At 49.9% G+C, this 15733-nt stretch overlaps 1 protein-coding gene across 1 annotated transcript; it reads left to right on the top strand.

The window, feature by feature from the left end:
• Positions 1-667: 667 nt before the first annotated feature.
• Positions 668-7542, top strand: LOC123399343 (glutamate receptor 2.7-like). Its single transcript, XM_045093763.1, has 3 exons — positions 668-1102; positions 1210-2525; positions 6019-7542. The coding sequence occupies exons 1-3, from the start codon at positions 838-840 to the stop codon at positions 7294-7296; spliced, it is 2859 nt and encodes a 952-aa protein (XP_044949698.1). The 5' UTR covers positions 668-837; the 3' UTR covers positions 7297-7542.
• The last annotated feature ends 8191 nt before the right edge of the window (positions 7543-15733 follow it).

The raw sequence follows: 15733 nt of genomic DNA, 5'->3' as shown, positions 1-15733 counted from the left end.
CACACACGTTTGATTTCGGTTTGCGGGAGAAAACACGTATAAACTGCTCGACGTATTTATATAGTCCCACATTTAGTGACTTTTATGATTCAAATAGAACGGTCCTCACGGATGCGTGCGATTTGCGGGCCGTTATTGAAGATGCCCTAACTTCACTCTTTGTATAAATACATAAAGCATTCGTGAAAAAAATGACTTTTTAGAGCTCATGAACCGTGTCCGTGTTGTCAAGTCCATCCCACCCTTAGAACATCTCTAACAGGCGTTCAAAAACCGCTCTGCGCGTTAAAAGATTCGATTTTTGGGCACCGGACAGCTTCAACAGACGCTGCAAAATAATGTGTGTGCTAAAAATTTTTGGGCACGCGCTTAAAAACATTATCGCGCGCAGCATATTTGGTGCGTCGACTTGTACGCGCAGCAAACTCTAAGCTGATGTAGGTGGGACCGCTAGATCGAGCTGGATTGAGCGCCGCAATAGCGCGCGTCTGTTAGAGATGCTCCGATCCTCATGCTTTAAAAATGCTACAGTGATGCACTAAAAAAATTATTGAATATGAATTTTTTAAGCTGCGGTTGGAGATGCTCTTATTAGGAACATATTTGACCCTTCTCCGGTTCCGACCCTATTTAGCGTGTTCGACGACCAGTTACAAGTTTCAGTTCCAACCAATTGCCCAACTTGCATGCGCGCAAATCAGCTTCGAACCAAAAACAAACAAAGCTCTACATGTGGATGTGGTGACTATACAAAGCTGCCACGCAGCGCAGGGCGTCCGTCTTCGTGGACCGCAAACAACTTCTTCCCTTGACTGCTCTGATCCCTCTCCCAGTGCCATGGCAGGGGACGCCGACGCTCGCTTCCTCCTCGTCGTATGCTTCGTCGCCTCAATCCTCTTGCCGTCGCGGGCGCAGCCGGCCACGCCGACGGAGGTCAAGGTGGGGTTCATCATCGACGCCGGCTCGCCGGTCGGCAAGATCGCCACGACCACCATCCCCATGGCCCTCGAGGACTTCTACGCCGCCTACCCCAATTCCTCCGCTCGGGTGCGGGTCCTGCAGCACGACTCCGGCGGAGACGTCGTCGCGGCTGCGTCCGCCGGTAAGGACGACAGCGCTTCTGATGCTCTCCACGCGCGCACCGGAGCGTTCTGCACAATCGTTGTTTTGACGTCGCGTGTTCTTGCCTTGCTGCGTGCGTGCGTGCAGCGTTGCAGCTGATGACGGCCCAGGGAGCGCGCGCCATCCTCGGCCCGCAGTCGTCCGTCGAGTCGGCCTTCGTCGCCGACCTCGCCACCCAGGCGGAGCTCCCCGTCGTGTCCTTCTCCGCTACTAGCCCGTCGGTGTCGCCTGCCACGGCGAGGTTCTTCGCCCGCGCCGCGCTGAGCGACGCGTTGCAGGCCGACGCCATCGCCGCGCTCGCCACGTACTTCGGGTGGCGCCGCGTCGTGCCCATCTACCAGGACGACGACTACGGCGCCGCTTTCGTGCCCTTCCTCGTCGACGCCCTCACCGCCGAGCGCACCGAGGTTCCCTACCGATGCGCGCTCCCGGCCGCGGCGTCGAACGACGCCATCGCCGCGGCGCTGTTACGCATGGAGTCGGAGCAGACGCGCGTCTTTGTGCTGCACACGCGTCCCGGGCTCGCGAAGAACGTGTTCATCGCCGCCATGGAAGCCGGCATGATGGACGAGGGCTACGTGTGGGTCATCACCGACGGGCTCACGGGCCTCCTTGGCTCGGTCGACCCGCCGCAGGGCGTCATCGGGCTGACGCCCTACGTGCCGACCACGACGCGGCTGCGCGAGGTCAAGAAACGATGGGCGCACCGGTACATGCGCGACCACCGGCACGCCGACCCGGCGGAAGCCGTGATGGGCTGCTACGCTCTGTGGGCGTACGACGCCGCGTGGGCCATCGCGTCCGCGGCAGAGCGACTCAGCTCCAGCGACTTATTATCATCGCCACCGGGGCTGGTAGGCGGCGCCGGCGGCCCGACCGACATCGCCGGGCTGGGGAAGTCAAGATCGGGCCCCAGCTTCCTCCGAGCCATCAGCAGCACGAAGTTCGATGGCCTGGGAGGCAAGTTCGAGCTCATCAACGGCGAGCTCGCGGTGCCGGCGTTCCAGGTGGTGAACATCATGGACAACGGAAAAGAGAGGGGGATCGGGTTCTGGACGGCTCTGCACGGGCTGAGCCGGTATCTGGACCGCGGTTCGAACGAATCGAGCGGCGAGCTCCGGCCGGTGATCTGGCCGGGAGATTCGACGGTCCGGCCGAGAGGGTGGGTGCAGCCGACGAGCGCGCGGAAGCTGCGGGTGGCGGTGCCGGGGAACGTGTCGGACAGCTACAAGCTGATCCTGCGGCCGGAGGTGGATCCGGAGACGAACGAGACAACGGCCAGCGGCTTCGTCATCGAGGTGTTCGAGGCGGCGGTGCGGCTGCTGCCCTACGCTCTGCCGTTCGAGTACGTCAAGGCGGCGTCCATGCCCTACGACGAGCTTGTCAAGGCGGTTGGCAATGGGGTAAGTAGCAGTCCTTAAACCTAACCTTCTTGTTACTTATCATTGCATGCTTGTTAAGTTATTATGCAGTATGATCCCAAAGATATCACTTCAATTAACCACCATTTTTTCTACCCTGACGTGATAATATATATGCAAGTTACACGTTACGTAAAATAAATTTTGGATCAGTACTCCATTAATTCTGGACCAACCTATTAGTTGTACTACTAGTACCAAATATAAATGTATATCAAGCACACATATACTACTGCTCTACTACTAAGGGTCAATACATTAGCAACGGTCAACTTGATAATGAGGGTATTGTTTTGTGAGAGAAATATCCGTGTGTGGCCCTGCATAGACTAGACTACACACCATATACAGTACTACTACATGTGCGATTGAGACGAGAGTTTTTGGACATACCTTGTTCAAATTTCTGTGACGAATATTTTGACTTGAATAACATTCCTAGCAATTAAGCCAGTTGACCGTTTTGTTTTCGCGGAGATATGCCAGTTGACCATTGAATGCCGGTATACCATTGTTGTCAAGGTTTCTTTTCCTTTTGAAAACGACATTATTGTTATCAAGTTGTTGGTTAACATCAATTGAACCGGAGACGGGTTAATCTTTATACTCCCTCTGACTTTATTTACTTCGCATATTAAAGTTAAATGAAGTCAAACTTCATAAAGTTTAATCAAGTTTATAGAAAAAAATATATAAATATTTATCATAACAAACCTATATGATACTATGAATGTACATTCAATAATGTATCTATTGATATTGATTTGTTATTGTATATGTTAGTAACATCTTTGTTTATAAAAGATTAACTTTGATTAAAGCTAATACATGAAGTAAACAAAAACAGAGGAAGTACAAGCCAAAGAAGTACCACATCTACATCAAAATAAGTGTCATATTTTTAGTTCGAACAAGTGTTATGGTTATAATTTCTTTATGTATTTTATTACTTTCAATCTTACTAGTATTTATTGGACACCTACCTACAAAAAAGGTATTTATTAGTAATTCACAATGAACTTTTTGAAAAATAATTGCGTCAATTTGTTATATTCCCGACGATCCATATTAACTATCACAACTTTAGTACTTCTTTGAGGGAGTCCTATATTCTTTCTCCAGACAATTTATTATGTCCCCTCCATCCATAATTATTTATCGTATAAATGTATAAAAATAAAGTATCTAGAAGTTAAATATTCTAGATACATTCATCTATCCGATAAGTATTTTTGAATGAAGAGAGTACTATATATATTGTTTGTGTACATATTATGTTTTTACGTAAAATGGCATATTGCAAAAAAAAAAGGCTCTGGTCATGCGCGTGGTTTTGGTCATCGATTTGACTACCTAAATAAATGATAAATGTAATCAAAAATATATCATTAGATTCTTAAGCGAGTTTAATTTCAAAACACATATTTTTTTATCACATACTCCCTCCGTCCCGAAATACTTGTCCTAGAAATGGATGTATCTAGACTTATTTTAGTTATAGATACAACCATTTTATTCATTTCTAAGACAAGTATTTCCGGACGGAGGGAGGATAATATACATTTAGGTTGTTAAATTATCAACTTAAAACTATGCACATGCCTCGCAAACGAAGAGGGAGTGCCGTTTGATAAATTTAAGTTGTCTGATGACGGCGTTGTGATTTACGAGGAGGTGGAGAAAAGATTTATTATGTGGCTGGCAGCCCCTTAATTTGGAACCTAGCGAGGCATGATGTATGCCCTGTCCACGTGAGCACAATATGTCACGCTTGACGGCATCACGCCACACGTACGTACTGAACGTTCCAGGTCGTCTGAAGGCTGGGATCTGTACTGCACTTCACTGAGCGTTACAGGAACCTGCAGTAGTAACGTAGTAGGTGGCCGTGGCTGCTAGCTAGTTTTGGGAATCAAATCGTGCTCGGGTGATCTCGTCTGGCGGTAAGCGATTAATTAAGCAACTGGTTATATATAAATAAATTAGCAACAACTCGTTGCAGTTTTATATGCCACGCAAGTCGTACTTACCACTGCTTGGCCGGTCCGGGTACGCGGTACCATTTGCCGTAGAAAAAGTCAAGCGTGTGTGAAACATGTGTGCACTCATTTTTTTCCTTTTGTTTTTGTTTGGAGGAGATGACACGCCAAAGACCCCTACCGTCCCCAAAACTGAAACTACATCTGACTTGCATAGATACTTCTGTGACAACGATGACCAGGATCAGGGAGGTCCGCGACGTGATATTGGTTGTGGTACTCTGCTCTTTTTCAACGTATCCTTAAGATTGTCTTGGCTGTTTGTTGCTGTGAAGTCGAAGCTGTATCTTCTAAAAACATTTTTAGTAAACCTTTGTATAATGTCTCTGACCCGTAAAATAATCGTTAGAGTATGGGTCCATATAAAAAAAGCTGTCCGATGAGACCCCGTATAGGGGCACGACCTGTAAAAAAAAATCACGGAACACGACAGAAGTTTACGGGGTGGGAGGTCGACCCAAGCTCACCTCCTATCCGCAACGAGATTTTTCGCGATGAAAATTTTCACGCGGTCGTTTTCGCTTCCCACCCCCTCGTCGCCATTGCCCCGCCTCCGCCCACTCCGGCTCATCTTTCCCGGCCATTCTTCACCGCCATGAAAGCCTTCCAGCTGTCCCCCGTCATTGTGGATGGTGCGCACGCGCAATCCCCTCCGACAGATCTCGTCGTCGGCAATGTCGCCCCCGTCATCGCTCAAGGCACCATCGCGCCTGTCCGCAAGCGGCAAGGCAACGTCATCATGCAGGACGGAAATTCGGCTGGCCCCGTCGGGAAGGCACGCTCGCCCGCCGTCGCCGTCGGCCGTCACTGGAGAAGAAGGGCAAGGTTTCAGGCGTGAAGCACAAGAAGGTTCCTACGAAAAGGCCGGCGACTCATCCTCTCCATTTGCCCCGGCAAGATGTACCCCGATGATGCCCTTCAACGGCGCTGCTTCCACCGCAAGCGAGGTTTTCCACGAAATGGTCAGTTCGAACGATATCACTGCCGAGTTTGTCAACTTGTTGGACACCAACACAGTCGATATCGATCGAGCCCCGATCATTGATTTCGATTACAATGAAATGGATGATGGCGTGGATAGTCACGGTGATGAAGATCTTGGGTTTTCGGTTGCGTACGACGTGTGCTGCGGTCGAGCAGACCCGTGTAGCCCATACGTAAAACATCATATTCATGCGATCTGCTCGACCGCAGCCCGCTTCATCTCGCAAAACTGTTTTTTATTTGATCTTGAAAAAAACTTTCCCGGCCACCAGTCAACAGCGAAACAGTTTTTTTTTTTTGAGCGGGAACCGAAGAGCTAATTGAAGTGCTCAAAGAGTTTTGATCGAGCTGCTTGTCATGTCAGTTCCTGCATTAATTTACAGGCCGAGTGATTTTCATTGAGCAATTTTTTTATGAACTAATCAAGCTTGTCGTCTCGCCCTCTTCTGCAGACGTTCGACGCGGCGGTGGCAGACATCACCATGACGGCGAACCGTTCGGTATCCGTCGATTTCACGCTGCCATACACGGGGACGGCCATCGCCATGGTGGTGCCGGTGCGCGACCATCGGAGCAGCAAGCGGACGTGGATCTTCCTCAAGCCGCTCCGCTACGACCTCTGGATCGTCAGCACCGCCTTCTTCCTCTTCACCGGCTTCGTGGTCTGGGCCATCGAGCACCGCGGCAACGAGGACTTCCGCGGCCCGCCCTCCTACCAGCTCGGCACCCTCCTCTACTTCGGCTTCTCCACGCTCGTCTTCGCCCACCGGGAGACGCTCAAGAGCAACCTCTCGAGGTTCGCCGTGCTGGTGTGGGTCTTCGTCGTGCTCATCCTGCAGTCTAGCTACACGGCGAGCCTCACGTCCATGCTCACGGTGCCGCAGCTGGAGCCCACCGTCGCCAACTACAACGAGCTCCGGTGGAGCACGGCGAACGTCGGGATCATGAACAACTCCTTCATGAAGGCGGCCATGACTAAGGCGGGGTTCCCGCCGGACAGGATCAAGCGGTACCCGGACCCGACCAGCTTCCACGAGGCGCTGCTCAATGGCAGCATCGGCGCCATTGTGAACGAGACGCCCTACCTCAAGATCTTCCTCAAGACCTACGGCAGCAACTTCACCATGACCCCGCAGCTCAACAGGACCGGCGGCTTCGGCTTCGCCTTCCCCAAAGGGTCGCCGTACGTGACGGACCTGTCCAAGGCGATCCTGAAGCTCACAGAGAGCGACGAGATGAACATGATCGAGCGCAAGTGGTTCGGCGACGCCGACGATGACGGTGCCATGCAGGATGGATTCACGTCCAACAGCCTCAGCTTCAACAGCTTCTGGGGCCTGTTCCTCATCACCGGCGCCACCTCGCTCCTCTGCTGCGTTGCCCACCTCGCCAACTTCGTCGCGACCAGCCGACGGGAGCTCCCGCCGCATTTGTCATGGAAGGACCGGCTCTGGATGTTGTTCAAGCTCTTCGACGACAGGGACCCCTCGTCGCACACCTTCAGGGTCAAGGACGACGGCGGCGGCGTGTCCGTAAGGAACGGCGCCGTTGCCTCACCTCGGGTCGCGCACAGTGAGCTCGGCAGCCCGCTCAGCGCACCGTACACGAGCGAGTGGTCGGGGACGGCAAGCCCAGCGGCCGGTGAGATCGAGCTTGCCGCCGGTGGACAGGAGAGGGATGAGGCGGCTCCCAATCCTGACGGCTCTGGAGAGAATGGCAGAGGCCCTTAAACCTTGGCTGGTTAACTGCGGCTCTTCGACTTGATTATCTTGCAGCGAACCGACGATTAATAATTGTTCGATGCTCCATGTGTGGTAAGGGATTGCGATGACGATGGATAGATTGACTGTAGTGAGTAGTGGAGAATTACTCGTGTACACTGTAGGCGAGCAACTGTAAATTGTAAAAATCGTACTACCACTACAGGAAAATCAGGTTTACCGTGTGACAAGCTATAAATTGTGTTTTTTTTTATACTCGGCTTATTTGAATATAAGTTGTGTATACAAAGAAAAACACTCGGTAAAAACAATGCACTCGGCTTATGCTATCATATAAGCCGAATATCCAAAAAAAGCTCTCGGTTTATAGTTTCCACACGGTATATATATGAAGAAAGCACTCGGTTTATAGCGTCTCACCCGGTATAAGGTACCTGTCACGTGTCTACAACAGCGGTGCTTGACGGCGCCGTCACAGCTTGAGCTATAAGCCGTATGCTTGACAAATACACATGGCTTACACACACTATAAGCCGTGTGCTTGACAAGTACACACGGCTTACACACACTATAAGCCGTGTGCTTGGCAAGTAGACACGGCTTACTCACACTATACGTCGTGTGTTTTGCAAAAACACTCGGTTTATATTTTATAGATTTTTAAATTCAAAAAAGTTCTAAAACGATTTCCCTTGCATTTATCTTTAATCACTGAATGTTATTTATTTATTCATTTTACCACAGGAATGTCTCTCATGTCGGCTATAGACCGTGTGGGCCCTATGGTCTGGTGCATCACCGAAAACCGTGCGAGGGAGGCTAGAAAGATCATCAAAACCCTAGAAATGCAATAAATGTCTCAAATAGTTGTGGGCCCACCCGGAACGTGCCCAAACTTTTACGACACCCTACAAGGGGCATGTGATGACGTCGTGCCTGATCCTGAGGATTTCTCGCATCGTACCATTTTTCGAGGCTTCAAACGGTTGGATGAGGCATGTCGCCCAAGTGATTTCGTACCACCGATGGCTGGGGCTGCCCCTCCCACGCCTGCACAAGGCATACCCATGTCACAAATACATCACATAGGATTTTCCATGCTTCTTCTGGGCATGATTTCATGTGTCGCCTTGCAGATCTGCAATTTCCGACACTGAAACCCTAGAATTGCAATAAATGTCTCAAATATTGTAGGCGGGTCAGAATAATGCGGGGGCCTGACACGTGTCATTCGATGGCCTCCTCTGAGAGCACGAGGAGTTTCGATGCCAACGGAGCAACATGACCAACACTTCCTTCACAAACGTGACACGTTCCCTCTCGATACCAGGAGACTACCTCGAAGATGGTGCAGTTTACAAGCGGCCTCGGGTAAGCCCCATCCATACCGCGTCCAAACTTTTATGAGACCCTACAAGGGGCATGTGATGACGTCGTGCCTGATCCTGAGGCTTCCTGGCATCGTACCATTTTCCAAGGCTTCAAACGGTTTGATGAGGCATGTCATCCAAGTGATTTCGTACCCCGTTGGCTGGGGCTGCCCCTCCCACGACTGCACAAGGCATACCCATGTCACAAATACATCACATAGGATTTTCCATGCTTCTTCTGGGCATGATTTCATGTGTCGCCTTGCAGATCTGCAATTTCTGACACCAAAACCCTAGAATTGCAATAAATGTCTCAAATATTGTAGGCGGGTCAGAATAATGTGAGGGCTGACACATGCCATTGAATGGCCTCCTCTGAGAGCACGAGGAGTTTCGATGCCAACGGAGCAACATGACCAACACTTCCTTCACAAACGTGACACGTTCCGTCTCGATACCAAGAGACTACCTCGAAGACGGTGCAGTTTACAAACGGCCTCGGGCAAGACCCACCCGAAACGTGCCCAAACTTTTACGACACCCTACAGAGTCCATGTAATGACGTCTGTCGCCTGAGATCGATGAACTACAGCTATCTCTCTCGTTCTCTCACTGAAACTGAATAACAGAGACAAGAGTATTTTGCGCCGATTGAACGCTCGGCTTTTCTGGTTTAGCTTTATTCCTTATATCTTCAGCTAACTAACGATCCTACAATCTCGCCACTCCCATCACACACAACGTTCCATCCCACGTTGAGCTGGTCGTGCTCAATACCTGTCCCGGCTGCCTAGCGCATGACCAGGGCTACACACTGCTCAAAAAACAAACGTGCACTAAGACACAAATGAAAGCTAACAACAATCGCTATATATATCTATATATATATATGGAAAATGCTCTAGATCTCCCGACTGATTTCTCCAAAAGTTAAGCCGCGTCGCCTGCTCGCCACGTGCCCGCGCGATCCGTGCAGTTACCTTATCTCTAGCGTCAACGACAGTCTCTCGTTCCCTTCCCTACAACACGTCTGACCAGATCTCTTTTTCCTCTTCTACCTCTGTCTCATCCCGCCCAGCCTATCCATCGGTTCGCCATTAATCCTGGTCGGAGCAAGCTACCCCACCTCTCGCCATGAGCCCTCGCCGGAGCAACCCCAGGGTCGATTGTCGCCGATGCTGCGATGCTCCCACTCGCGGGCGCTGCAGCTGGCCGGGGGGTGCGACAGTGCAGGGACATCGGTGCTGCCGTGTAGCACTTGCCGGTGTTGCAACGGCTCTTGGGCGCATCCGTTGTTGCTACGACAAGCAGGAGCCGTCCTCATGGGCGCTGGTTGTGCAAATCAACACGTGGTTGCAAGCTGCAATGGAGCTTCACTGGTGGTCACCGGTGGTGCAATGAGGTTCATCGGAGTTTCATTGTAGCTTCGTCGGAGCCATCGGTGCCGCGTTGGAGCTCCTTCGGGGCTGCAGTGAAGCATGCGGCGATCGTCGAGTTGCTGTGATGGAGCATTGCCGTCCGTCGTGGCGGCACTGCAGTGAAGCATGGGCGGCCGTCGAGGTGCTACGATAGATCACCGGCGTGCCGACGTTTGCGCTGCAATGACACATGCCGGTGCCAGAAGTCGGATGTTGTATTCAACGCTGTCCCAACAGGTGCCGGTGCGAGAAAGGAAGAGGTCTGCTGGTTTGTGGCTGCAATTGATAGTCAGGGTGCATGGATGTGAGAAAGGACGAGCCGATACAGTAGAATCGGACGGTTGCAGGTTTGGAATCCAACAGAGGCTAGGCGGATGATTTCTCTAAGAAATCATCCGGTAGATTTGTAGCAGTTGCCTATATATATACACCAGAAAAGAAATACAAAAAAAACCGTGTGTTGTCATAGGGCTCTCGACTTACATTTTTCTCCCGACTTACTCCATGTACAGAAAACGCGGGAGTCAGCCAAATATCACGCGCGCTCTCTCCAAAATAGACCGCGCTTTCTGTGTTTTCCCCCAAATCGCCGCGCTCACTCACCTCTCCCCTCCACCTCGCGCAGCACATCCCCACCCGAGCTCCCCTCCACCGGCCCCCTCCATCGCCCCTGCACCGCCCCCCTCCACCACCCCCCATCGCCCCCTCCGTTGCCTCCTGCACCGTCCCCCTCCGTCGCCTCCTGCACCGCTGCTATCCCACAGACAACAACGCCAGAAGTTGACACGTTGACAGAGGCTGGGCTTGCGTTGGTTCTTCCCTTGAAGAGGAAAGGGTGATGCAGCACAGGAGCAGTAAGTATTCCCCTCAGTTTGAGAACCAAGGTATCGATCCAGAAGGAGGGTCTCGTCAAGTCCAGAGTACCTGCGCAAACACAAACAAGCTTGCACCCAACGCTTCAAAGGGGTTGTCAATCCATTCAAGATTGTTTGCAAAGTGAGATCTGAAGGCGGAAAGTGCAACGAAGTAAAAAGTGTAAGGCTGAAAATATGGTGTGAAGTAGACCCTGGGGGCCATAGTGTTCACTAGAGGCTTCTCTCAAAATAGCAAGTATCACGGTGGGTGAACAAATTACTGTCGAGCAATTGATAGAACCGCGCAAAGTCATAACAATATCTAAGGCAATGATCATGCATATAGGCATCACGTCCGAGACAAGTAGACCGATACTTTCTGCATCTACTACTATTACTCCACACATCGACCGCTATCCAACATGCATCTAGTGTATTGAGTTCATGACGAACAGAGTAACGGTTTAAGCAAGATGACATGATGTAGAGGGATAATCTCATACCAATGATGAAAACCCCATCTTTTTACCCTTGATGGCAACAACACGACGCGTGCCTCGCTACCCCTTCTGTCACTGGGTGAGGTCACCGCACGGTATGAACCCAAAACCAAGCACTTCTCCCATTGCAAGAATCATATATCTAGTTGGCCAGACAAAACCGACAACTCGAAGAGAATTACAAGGACATGAAATCATGCATAAGAGAGACCAGAAGAAACTCAAATAAGATTCATAGATAATCTGATCATAAATCCACAATTCATCGGATCTCGACAAACACACCGCAAAAGAAGATTACATCGGATAGATCTCCGTGAAGATCATGGAGAACTTTGTATTAAAGATCCAAGAGAGAGAAGAACCCATCTAGTTACTAGCTATGGCCCCGTAGGTCTATGGTGAACTACTCACGCATCATCGGAGAGGTCATGGTGTTGATGAAGAAGCCCTCCGTGTCCGAATCCCCCCTCCGGCAGGGCACCAGGACGTGCCCGAGATGGGATCTTGCGGAGACAGAAGCTTGAGGCGACAGAAAAGTAATGGCGATCGTCTCTTGATTTTTTCTGGAATTTATGGGATTATATAGGCGAAAGATCTAGGTCAGGGGACCTCCAGGGGGCCCACAAGCCAGGATGGCGCGACCCTCCTGGCCACGGGGTGGGGGCTTGTGGGGCCCCTGGGGCTCTTCTGGCTTGGCTCCCAAGTTCTCCGATCTTCTTCCGTTCTAAAAAAAATCTTTTCGGGGATTTACTTCTGTTTGGACTCCGTTTCAAAATCTCATCTGAAAGGGGTCAAAAACATGGAAAAAACAGGAACTGACACTTGGCACTGAGTTAATAAGTTAGTCCCAGAAAATAAATAAAAAGCATGCAAACCATCCAAAGTTTGACAAGATAATAGCATGAAACCATCAAAAATTATAGATACGTTGGAGACGTATCAACCGCCCCCTCCACGGGCCCCCTCCGTCGCCTCCTGCGTCGGCCCCCTCCACCGCCCCCTCCACCGGCCCCCTCGGTCGCCTCCTGCACTGCTCCCCTCCACCAGCCCCTCCATCAGCCTGATCCACCTCCCCTGCATCGCCCCCCTCCACCGGCGCCCTCCACCTCCCCTCCACCGGCCCCCTTCACCTCCCGTCCACCTCTCCTCCACCGGCCCCCTCCACCGGCCCCCTCCACCTCCCCTCCATCGGCCCCCTCCACCATCCCCTGCACCGTCACCTGCACCAGCGCCCCCCACCATGTCCCCTCCACCAGCTCCCCCCGCCGCCCGCCAGGGTTGAGGTCGCCGGGCCACGGCCGCCGCGCCATCTTCTCTGCACTGGTAAGCCTCTCTCTCTCTCCCTATATCTCTCTCTCTTATCTCTCTGACTGGGTGTTTTTGTTTTTGCAGACAGACTAGGCTCCTCCAGCAGCAAGGTGCTCGACGAGGAGAAGGACACTGGGAAACAACCTACACGGGCATCATCTTGACGAGAAGTCCTCACCAGGATTTGTTCTCTCCTAGAATTATTTGAGGTGGAAGGTTCATCTTCAGTAGGGCATGTATCTATGTAGCTAAGGTGGATATGCAGATATGTTATGAAGTGGTGTCAAGTTTTAGGTGATTTAAAATCAGAGATTCATTTGTTGTTGGTGGTGCAACAGAAAACAACCTGAAATGTTTGAAAGGTTGTAGATTCTTACATTAAAAGAACACACAAAAATCTGATTTGTTTGAGAATTACATCAAAGAAAGTAGCAACCAGTTGCTAATCCAGACATGTACAAAGCCAATTGGAGTTTGGTTTTGCTAATAATTTCTTGGGTTAGTTTAATTTTGAAGTAATAGTAACTATGGATGATATAACACGAGGAACATGGATAATTATCAAACATGTCGGGTGGCAAATAAACGAAGAACGACTTATTAAGGAACTGTAGAATATGTTGTGTTTTGGTTTGTGCATGTGAATTATGTTTGATTCTAGTTTTCACTTTATTGTAGGACACACATCAATTTGACATTGGAAGCGTCGTGGCAAGGCTTTTTGCTGGAGGGACAACCATTGCCGAGCACACTTCGAGGGTAAGAATAATTTGCCTCAAAGGATTTATATATATGTAAATCATGTAGCTAGCTAGTCACGTTACCTATGCGTCTCCCGTTCGAAAAAGTTACATTTTTATAAATATGCAACTCTTTGCATATTTATAACCGTAACTCTTTTGAATTGTACAATGTTTTCCATGGACATCCCGAGGATGTGTAGGCTGGCTTCGCTTTCATGCACTACTCCGATCCGACACAGAATTTTGGCAGCGTCTCGCCGTTGTTCTCCGGATACACATTCTCTCTGCTTATGTCGAGACGTGTATTTAGAGAACAGTGGGGAGGTGCTGCCAAAATTCTGTGTCGGATCGGAGTAGGGCATGAAAGCGAAGCCAACCTACACATCCTCGGGTGGGATTAGGACCCATCCTTACCTATTAGGTAGTTTTGAGTTCATGCCGTAAAAATTGAATAGTTGTAATTAATTGAACTAATACTGGTTGAAACTACTTGGTCAATGAAAAACACATCAGATGGAGGATCGTGAGTGGATGTATAGTGGACGACTGAGTGGAGGGGATGTGCTTCCAGAATGGATTACAAAGACAAATCAGTTCTTGGAACTAGCATTTGCCAGGCACACGGGACATGATGGAGTTTGGTGCCCTGGCACCAGTTGTGGGAACAACAAGGAAAAAACAAAGGATGAAATGGGCTGGCACCTTCTTAAAAATGGGTTTATGCCAAAATACCATCGGTGGGTCGCGCATGGTGAGTTTGAGCCCCACCGTGCGAGAGAGTCAGTGGTACGACAACGCACAGACTCACCCGAATATGTTACTCATGTTGAATTCATGCTAGTTGACCTAGAAAATGCTGCAGCGCCCGAAAATCCTGTCGTAGGTGAAGAGGGGCTGGGGGAGGAGGATGAGGAGCAAATGACGAGTAAGTTCTATGAAACTTTGAATGGGGCACAGAGACCCTTACACGGGCATACAGAGGTCACTCAACTAGATGGCATGGCACGCCTGCTTGCTGTGAAGGCCCAGTTTGGCTGGACTAGATCTTCCTTTGATACACTTCTCGCCGTTGTTCACACTCTTTTGCCAAAAGACAACATTTTGCCAAAGAACATGTATGAGTCAAACAAAATCTTGAGTGAACTTAAGCTGCCATATGAGCGGATACATGTTTGTCCAAACAAATGTATCTTATTTAGGAAACAACACGCAAATGATAATTACTGCCCAAAGTGCCAATCCTCTAGGTATATTGAGGTTGACAGTGATGATGGTCACAAGAGGCAGCTCAAGATCCCACACAAGGTCCTTCGGTATCTTGATCCCATACGAAGGATCCAACGTCTCTTTATGTCCGCGGAGTCTGCCCAAAACATGAAGTGTGCGGTAGAAAAGGGACTAGATACCGGCATGTCATCGTGATACATCCGTCTGATGCTGAAGCATGGAAGGATTTTGTTAAGCGAGACCCAACCAAAGCTGGTAAACAGGACAGTGTAGCTATTGCGATAACACTTGATGGGTTCAATCCATTTGGTATGACTAATGCCACATACAACTGTTGGCCTGTGTTTGTTATTTTGATGAATCTCCCCCCTGGCTTCTGCATGAAACGACAATACATGTTTCTGTCACTGGTAATTCCAGGTCCTGAATATCCAGGCAAGAAGATGAGTTTGTACTTGGAGCCGCTTGTGGATGATTTGATGGTCGCTTGGGATAAAGGGATACACACATACAACGCCCTAACAAAGAAGCACTTTGATATGTATGTTTGGTACTTCACATCCCTGCATGACCTACCAGCACGTGCAATCTTCTGCGGTTGGTGCGTACATGGGAAGTGGCCTTGCCCGGTGTGTATGCAGAATCTAATGTTCTATTGGCTGAAGAAAGGTGGGAAGTATACCTGCTTTGACAAGCATCGCAAGTTCCTTCATCCTGATCATCCATTCAGACAAGACAAAAAAAACTTCGAGAAAGGTAAAGTTATTGATGCTCCACCACCACCTGTGATGACCGGTCACATGATCAAGGCTCAGTTAGATGGTCTCCAGCCCAATGCCAATGGGTCAGGTTTTGTGGGATATGGAGAGACACATAACTGGACTCACATACCATGCCTATGGAGGCTCCCTTACTTTGCGGATCTCCTCCTCCCACATAACATTGACGTAATGCACACTAAGAAGAATATCGCCGAGGCCCTTTTCGGCACAATCTTTGACACTGAGAAGACAAAGGATAACG

This window comes from Hordeum vulgare, chromosome 5H (genome assembly GCF_904849725.1).
Source record: "Hordeum vulgare subsp. vulgare chromosome 5H, MorexV3_pseudomolecules_assembly, whole genome shotgun sequence".
Classification (NCBI taxonomy): Eukaryota; Viridiplantae; Streptophyta; class Magnoliopsida; order Poales; family Poaceae; genus Hordeum; species Hordeum vulgare.
The sequence above is the reverse complement of the archived record's forward strand: the minus strand, read 5'-3'. Positions and strand labels throughout refer to the sequence as shown.